The following is a 9,298-nucleotide window of genomic DNA, read 5'->3' on the forward strand; positions in this document are numbered from 1 at the left end:
TATTACACACCTTGTATTTAAGTCCTGTAACATATATTACAAACTGTGCTTAAGTGTCATGTATAGCAAACATTGTATAAGAGTCTTGTAACATATATTACACACTAGTGTGTATTAGAGTTATGTAACATATCACATGGACTGTGTATTGGGATCCTGTAACATATATTACACAGTGTGTCATAGTCCTGTAACACAAGTTACAACATATGTATTAGAAGCCTGTAACAAAAATTACACACTGTGTATTATTATAGAATCATATAGAATCATTCAGCCCATCGAGTCCGTGCTGGCTCTCTGCAAGAGCAATCCAGTTAGTCCCACTCCCCCGCCCTATCCCTGTACCCCTGCAAATTTATTCCTTTCAAGTAATTAACCAGTTCCCCTCTGAAGGCCATGATTGAATCTGCCTCCACCACCCCCTCGGGCAGTGCATTCCAGATCCTAACCACTCGCTGTGTGAAAAAGTTTTTCCTCATGTCACCTTTGGTTCTTTTGCCAATCACCTTAAATCTATGTCCTCTGGTTCTTGACCCTTCCGCCAATGGGAACAGTTTCTCTCTATCTACTCTGTCTAGACCCTTCATGATTTTGAATACCTCGATCAAATCTCCTCGCAACCGTCTCTGTTCCAAGGAGAACAACCCCAGCTTCTCCAGTCTATCCACGTAACTAAAGTCCCTCATCCCTGGAATCATTCCAGTGAATCTCTTCTGCACCCTCTCTAAGGCCTTCACATCCTTCCTAAAGTGCGGTGCCCAGAACTGGACACAATACTCCAGTTGTGGTCAAACCTGTGTTTTATAAAGGTTCATCATGACTTCCTTGCTTTTGTACTCTATGCCTCTATTTATAAAGCCCAGGATCCCGTATGCTTTTTTAACCACTTTCTCAACCTGCCCTGCCACTTTCAATGATTTGTGTACATATACCCCCAGATCTCTCTGTTCCTGTATCCCTTTTAGAGTTGTGCCCTCTAGTTTATATTACCTCTCCTCGTTCTTCTTACTGAAATATATGTTAGCACGCTCTGATACACAGTGAATAATATCTTATTAAGTTATTTTTTAAACTGCACGACTCTAAGGTGTGATGGGGTTCAATGAATTTCTGTTGTATTTTCCAATCACAGCTGGTGGTATTGTCAGTGCATCCAGGAAAGCAGAGCCCGACGGGGTACGGTGAGACGGTCCAATTACTGCTGCTGCCTGCACTTCAAATCCAGAGTGCTCCTCCATCGTCCAGCTGTCAACTGCAGATCTGTGGATTAAAGGACAAGGAGGTGCCATGCTCAGAGAGTCCACAGCCCAGCCTTCTCTTACTGCCTGCGGGGCTCTCCTCCCTGCTCCTTCCCCGGCATCTCACAGTGCCCACTGTCCCCACTGTCCCCACTGTCCCCACAGTGCCCACTGTCCCCACTGTGCCCACTGTCCCCACTGTCCCCACTGTCCCCACAGTGCCCACTGTCCCCACGGTCCCCACTGTCCCCACTGTCCCCACGGTCCCCACTGTCCCCACGGTCCCCACTGTCCCCACTGTGCCCACTGTCCCCACTGTCCCCACTGTCCCCACAGTGCCCACTGTCCCCACGGTCCCCACTGTCCCCACTGTCCCCACTGTCCCCACTGTCCCCGCAGTGCCCACTGTCCCCACTGTCCCCACTGTCCCCACTGTCCCCACAGTGCCCACTGTCCCCACTGTCCCCACAGTGCCCACTGTCCCCACAGTGCCCACTGTCCCCACTGTCCCCAGAGTGCCCACTGTCCCCACTGTCCCCACTGTCCCCACAGAGCCCACTGTACCCGCAGTGCCCACTGTCCCCACTGTCCCCGCAGTGCCCACTGTCCCCACTGTCCCCACTGTCCCCTCAGTGCCCACTGTCCCCACAGTGCCCACTGTCCCCACTGTCCCCACAGTGCCCACTGTCCCCACTGTCCCCACAGTGCCCACTGTCCCCACTGTCCCCTCAGTGCCCACTGTCCCCACTGTCCCCTCAGTGCCCACTGTCCCCACTGTCCCCACAGTGCCCACTGTCCCCACTGTCCCCTCAGTGCCCACTGTCCCCACTGTCCCCACAGTGCCCACTGTCCCCACTGTCCCCACAGTGCCCACTGTCCCCACTGTCCCCTCAGTGCCCACTGTCCCCACTGTCCCCACAGTGCCCACTGTCCCCACTGTCCCCACAGTGCCCACTGTCCCCACTGTCCCCACAGTGCCCACTGTCCCCACTGTCCCCACAGTGCCCACTGTCCCCACTGTCCCCTCAGTGCCCACTGTCCCCACTGTCCCCACAGTGCCCACTGTCCCCACTGTCCCCAGAGTGCCCATTGTCCCCACTGTCCCCAGAGTGCCCACTGTCCCCACTGTCCCCACAGTGCCCACTGTCCCCACTGTCCCCTCAGTGCCCACAGTGAATGTTAGTTTGCAGAAGCCACATGTGCCTTCAAATACATTCAGTGTTGATCAAGGCCAGGAGTGGATGTTTGGAGAGATGCTCGCTGTGGAAAATACTTGGAGCTCAAAGCCCGCCTGCCCTGGTCTGATAATATGTGGAAACGCTGACCTCGGCACCAAACCTCCTGCCCCAAGTCCTGTCGCACAGTTTAACCAATCAGAATCTTTGGAGACTGATATACAGAAATTCCTTCAGCAAACATGTCTCCTGACCCATAACCCCAGTCAGACTGGTCTCCTGACCCCTGACCCCAGTCAGACTGGTCTCCTGACCCTTAACCCCAGTCAGACTGGTCTCCTGACCCCTGACCCCAGTCAGACTGGTCTCCTGACCCTTAACCCCAGTCAGACTGGTCTCCTGACCCCTGACCCCAGTCAGACTGGTCTCCTGACCCATAACCCCAGTCACACTGGTCTCCTGACCCTTAACCCTAGTCAGACTGGTCTCCTGACCCCTAACCCCAGTCAGACTGGTCTCCTGACCCCTAACCCCAGTCAGACTGGTCTCCTGACCCCTAACCCCAGTCACACTGGTCTCCTGACCCTTAACCCCAGTCAGATTGGTCTCCTGACCCTTAACCCCAGTCACACTGGTCTCCTGACCACTGACCCCAGTCAGACTGGTCTCCTGACCCCTAATGCCAGTCAGACTGGTCTCCTGACCCCTGACCCCAGTCAGACTGGTCTCCTGACCCCTAACCCCAGTCAGATTGGCCTCCTGACCCCTAACCCCAGTCAGACTGGTCTCCTGACCCCTAACCCCAGTCAGACTGGTCTCCTGACCCCTGACCACAGTCAGACTGGTCTCCTGACCCTTAACCCTAGTCAGACTGGTCTCCTGACCCCTGACCCCAGTCAGACTGGTCTCCTGACCCTTGACCCCAGTCAGACTGGTCTCCTGACCCCTAACCCCAGTCACACTCGTCTCCTGACCCTTAACCCCAGTCACACTGGTCTCCTGACCCCTAACCCCAGTCAGACTGGTCTCCTGACCGCTAACCCCAGTCAGACTGGTCTCCTGACCCTTAACCCCAGTCAGACTGGTCTCCTGACCCCTAACCTCAGTCAGACTGGTCTCCTGACCCCTAACCCCAGTCAGATTGGTCTCCTGACCCTTAACCCCAGTCAGACTGGCCTCCTGACCCCTAACCCCAGTCAGATTGGTCTTCTGACCCCTAACCCCAGTCACACTGGTCTCCTTACCCCTGACCCCAGTCAGACTGGTTTCCTGACCCCTGACCCCAGTCAGACTGGTCTCCTGACCCCTAACGCCAGTCAGACTGGTCTCCTGACCCCTGACCCCAGTCAGACTGGTCTCCTGACCCCTAACGCCAGTCAGACTGGTCTCCTGACACCTGACCCCAGTCAGACTGGTCTCCTATTAAACAAGCGGAGAAGAGTCAAGTCTCTAGACGTGAGAAGGAGACAGCAGGGTGTGGAGAATGGGGACAGTAGCAGTGATGAAGACAGGCTGGTCATCGAGACAGAGTGGACTTGGGAGAAGTGAACTGCCAAACCTGCTCGGTGCTTGATATTCACCGATTCCAGAGAGAGACTGTAGCGTGTAACTGAAGGTGTATTTCTCCCACACTGATGATAAACATGTATGAGCATTATGTGTGTCTGAGCTATTGGATACGATCATTTCCTGTAGCCGCTTCACCTTCTTGCAGTGTTTGTGTTTTTGGAGTGTTGGGAATGATTGTGGGAAACATCAGTGATTTCTCACTTGCACTCAGTGACGGTGTAAAGACTTTACATTTCTCAAGTGCGGCTTATATGCAGGGTGTTCAGCACAACTCCCACTCCCCCAGGGGTATCACTAGCTGCCATCAACAGTGACATGGACATTATCTCACACAACACCAGACGGACATTGCCAGGGATTCTCTGCCTGCGGATTGTTCTATTCCACCTGGTTTGGGATTGGGCCTATTTTAGGATCTGACCTGATTTGGATTGGATCTGCTTTTGATTGGACCTGGTTCGGATTCCCAGGGCTGGTATAGCATGGATTAGATGGAGAGTAAAGCTCCCTCTACAATGTCCCAACAATGGATCCCGGCTGTAGAGGACACTAAGAATATCCCAACACTGGACAAACAGGGGACTCTACGGGGGGAGGAGCGAAATACGATTAAAATCACTCAGGAGATGGTACTCAGTAAAATAATGGGACTCAAGGCGGATAAATCCCCTGGACCTGATGGCTTCCATCCTAGGGTCTTGAGGGAAGTGGCAGTAGGGATTGTGGATGCTTTGGTGATAGTTTTTCAAAATTCCCTGGACTCAGGAGAGGTCCCGGCAGATTGGAAAACTGCTAATGTAACACCGTTATTTAAAAAGGGTACTAGGCAGAAGGCTGGAAATTATAGGCCAGTTAGCTTAACATCTGTGGTGGGTAAAATTTTGGAGTCTATTATTAAGGAGACAGTAACGGAACATTTAGATAAACATAATTTAATAGGACAAAGTCAGCATGGCTTTATGAAGGGGAAGTCATGTCTGACAAATTTGCTTGAGTTCTTCGAGGATATAACGTATAGGGTGGATAAAGGGGAACCAGTGGACATAGTGTATTTAGACTTCCAGAAGGCATTCGACAAGGTGCCACATAAAAGATTATTACTTAAGATAAAAAATCACGGGATTGGGGGTAATATTCTGGCATGGGTGGAGGATTGGTTATCGAACAGGAAGCAGAGAGTTGGGATAAATGGTTCATTTTCGGACTGGCAACCAGTAACCAGTGGTGTTCCACAGGGGTCGGTGCTGGGTCCCCAACTCTTTACAATCTATATTAACGATTTGGAGGAGGGGACCGAGTGCAACATATCAAAATTTGCAGATGATACAAAGATGGGAGGGAAAGTAGAGAGTGAGGAGGACATAAAAAACCTGCAAGGGGATATAGACAGGCTGGGTGAGTGGGCGGAGATTTGGCAGATGCAATATAATATTGGAAAATGTGAGGTTATGCACTTTGGCAGGAAAAATCAGAGAGCAAGTTATTTTCTTAATGGCGAGAGACTGGAAAGTACTGCAGTACAAAGGGATCTGGGGGTCCTACTGCAAGAAAATCAAAAAGTTGGTATGCAGGTGCAGCAGGTGATCAAGAAAGCCAACGGAATGTTGGCTTTTATTGCTAGGGGGATAGAATATAAAAACAAGGAGGTATTGCTGCAGTTATATAAGGTATTGGTGAGACCGCACCTGGAATACTGCATACAGTTTTGGTCTCCATACTTAAGAAAAGACATACTTGCTCTCGAGGCAGTACAAAGAAGGTTCACTCGGTTAATCCCGGGGATGAGGGGGCGGACATATGAGGAGAGGTTGAGTAGATTGGGACTCTACTCATTGGAGTTCAGAAGAATGAGAGGCGATCTTATTGAAACATATAAGATTGTGAAGGGTCTTGATCGGGTGGATGCAGTAAGGATGTTCCCAAGGATGGGTGAAACTAGAACTAGGGGGCATAATCTTAGAATAAGGGGCTGCTCTTTCAAAACTGAGATGAGGAGAAACTTCTTCACTCAGAGGGTGGTAGGTCTGTGGAATTTGCTGCCCCAGGAAGCTGTGGAAGCTACATCATTAAATAAATTTAAAACAGAAATAGACAGTTTCCTAGAAGTAAAGGGAATTAGGGGTTATGGGGAGCGGGCAGGAAATTGGACATGAAGCTGAGTTCGGATCGGTCAATGCCCTGTGGGTGGCGGAGAGGGCCCAGGGGCTATGTGGCCGGGTCCTGCTCCGACTTCTTGTGTTCTTTAGATTTGTGGTTGGGATCAGATCAGCCATGATCTTATTGAATGGCGGAGCAGGCTCGAGGGGCCGATTGGCCTACTCCTGCTCCAATTTCTTATGTTCTTATGTTCTTATGATACCAATGGGGCATTTTCCCTGGCTGCTTTGAGCAAGATTTATAATTGTGACAAAAGTTTGAGGCAGTTTTGTATTGTTCTGTGCTCACTGGAAGGGTGAGTAAGATCACTGCCTCGATTTGACACTGCTCCCGACTGCCAGCAGGAAGGCGAGAGTTTGCTCCCATGAGCCTGCTTGATTCTGGCACGACACTTCTGAAATTGAAAGTGTTCGATTCCCAGCACCAACGTCTCACATTGGACGACAGGGCATTGCCCTGATGACAGGAGGACGCTCCTGTGCTGTAGTGTTCGGCAGTCACGGTACACTCCCTGTAGGAGGGGTTAACCAATCCCACCACACTGAGTATGGTGGAGGAGGCCTCGTTTCCCCACTCTGACCTGTTACTCCAGTTTCTGATTTACTCACTCTGACCTGTTACTCCAGTTTCTGATTTACTCACTCTGACCTGTTACTCCAGTCTCTGATTTACTCACTCTGACCTGTTACTCCAGTTTCTGATTTACTCACTCTGACCTGTTACTCCAGTTTCTGATTTACTCACTCTGACCTGTTACTCCATTCTCTGATTTACTCACTCTGACCTGTTACTCCAGTCTCTGATTTACTCACTCTGACCTGTTACTCCAGTCTCTGATTTACTCACTCTGACCTGTTACTCCATTCTCTGATTTCCCCACTCTGACCTGTTACTCCATTCTCTGATTCACTCACTCTGACCTGTTACTCCAGTCTCTGATTTACTCACTCTGACCTGTTACTCCAGTTTCTGATTTACTCACTCTGACCTGTTACTCCATTCTCTGATTCACTCACTCTGACCTGTTACTCCAGTCTCTGATTTACTCACTCTGACCTGTTACTCCAGTTTCTGATTTACTCACTCTGACCTGTTACTCCAGTTTCTGATTTACTCACTCTGACCTGTTACTCCAGTCTCTGATTTACTCACTCTGACCTGTTACTCCATTCTCTGATTTCCCCACTCTGACCTGTTACTCCATTCTCTGATTCACTCACTCTGACCTGTTACTCCAGTCTCTGATTTACTCACTCTGACCTGTTACTCCAGTTTCTGATTTACTCACTCTGACCTGTTACTCCAGTTTCTGATTTACTCACTCTGACCTGTTACTCCATTCTCTGATTTACTCACTCTGACCTGTTACTCCATTCTCTGATTTACTCACTCTGACCTGTTACTCCATTCTCTGATTTACTCACTCTGACCTGTTACTCCAGTCTCTGATTTACTCACTCTGACCTGTTACTCCAGTTTCTGATTTCCCCACTCTGACCTGTTACTCCATTCTCTGATTTACTCACTCTGACCTGTTACTCCATTCTCTGATTTACTCACTCTGACCTGTTACTCCAGTCTCTGATTTACTCACTCTGACCTGTTACTCCAGTTTCTGATTTGCCCACTCTGACCTGTTACTCCATTCTCTGATTCACTCACTCTGACCTGTTACTCCATTCTCTGATTTACTCACTCTGACCTGTTACTCCAGTTTCTGATTTACTCACTCTGACCTGTTACTCCATTCTCTGATTTACTCACTCTGACCTGTTACTCCATTCTCTGATTTACTCACTCTGACCTGTTACTCCAGTTTCTGATTTACTCACTCTGACCTGTTACTCCATTCTCTGATTTACTCACTCTGACCTGTTACTCCAGTTTCTGATTTACTCACTCTGACCTGTTACTCCATTCTCTGATTTACTCACTCTGACCTGTTACTCCATTCTCTGATTTACTCACTCTGACCTGTTACTCCAGTTTCTGATTTACTCACTCTGACCTGTTACTCCAGTCTCTGATTTACTCACTCTGACCTGTTACTCCAGTTTCTGATTTACTCACTCTGACCTGTTACTCCAGTCTCTGATTTACTCACTCTGACCTGTTACTCCAGTTTCTGATTTACTAACTCTGACCTGTTACTCCAGTTTCTGATTTACTCACTCTGACCTGTTACTCCAGTCTCTGATTTCCCCACTCTGACCTGTTACTCCATTCTCTGATTTACTCACTCTGACCTGTTACTCCAGTCTCTGATTTACTCACTCTGACCTGTTACTCCAGTTTCTGATTTACTCACTCTGACCTGTTACTCCAGTCTCTGATTTACTAACTCTGACCTGTTACTCCAGTTTCTGATTTACTCACTCTGACCTGTTACTCCAGTCTCTGATTTACTCACTCTGACCTGTTACTCCATTCTCTGATTTCCCCACTCTGACCTGTTACTCCATTCTCTGATTCACTCACTCTGACCTGTTACTCCAGTTTCTGATTTACTCACTCTGACCTGTTACTCCAGTTTCTGATTTACTCACTCTGACCTGTTACTCCAGTTTCTGATTTACTCACTCTGACCTGTTACTCCATTCTCTGATTTACTCACTCTGACCTGTTACTCCATTCTCTGATTTACTCACTCTGACCTGTTACTCCATTCTCTGATTTACTCACTCTGACCTGTTACTCCAGTCTCTGATTTACTAACTCTGACCTGTTACTCCAGTTTCTGATTTCCCCACTCTGACCTGTTACTCCATTCTCTGATTTACTCACTCTGACCTGTTACTCCATTCTCTGATTTACTCACTCTGACCTGTTACTCCAGTTTCTGATTTACTCACTCTGACCTGTTACTCCATTCTCTGATTTACTCACTCTGACCTGTTACTCCATTCTCTGATTTACTCACTCTGACCTGTTACTCCAGTTTCTGTTTACTCACTCTGACCTGTTACTCCATTCTCTGATTTACTCACTCTGACCTGTTACTCCATTCTCTGATTTACTCACTCTGACCTGTTACTCCAGTTTCTGATTTACTCACTCTGACCTGTTACTCCAGTCTCTGATTTACTCACTCTGACCTGTTACTCCAGTTTCTGATTTACTCACTCTGACCTTTTACTCCAGTCTCTGATTTACTCA

General features: G+C 48.8%; 1 protein-coding gene across 1 annotated transcript in view; it reads left to right on the forward strand.

Annotated features, from left to right (window-relative positions):
- The window catches only part of LOC137312783 (zinc finger protein 40-like), a 65,889-nt gene extending 61,824 nt beyond the window's left edge, over nt 1-4,065 (forward strand). The window contains exon 6 of the mRNA XM_067979217.1: nt 1,136-4,065. Within this exon, the coding sequence (XP_067835318.1) occupies nt 1,136-3,964 (2,829 nt within the window). The 3' untranslated portion in view covers nt 3,965-4,065. The remainder of the gene's footprint in view (nt 1-1,135) is intronic.
- Nucleotides 4,066-9,298: the final 5,233 nt, after the last annotated feature.

Source organism: Heptranchias perlo, unplaced genomic scaffold (assembly GCF_035084215.1).
Source record: "Heptranchias perlo isolate sHepPer1 unplaced genomic scaffold, sHepPer1.hap1 HAP1_SCAFFOLD_433, whole genome shotgun sequence".
Lineage (NCBI taxonomy): Eukaryota > Metazoa > Chordata > Chondrichthyes > Hexanchiformes > Hexanchidae > Heptranchias > Heptranchias perlo.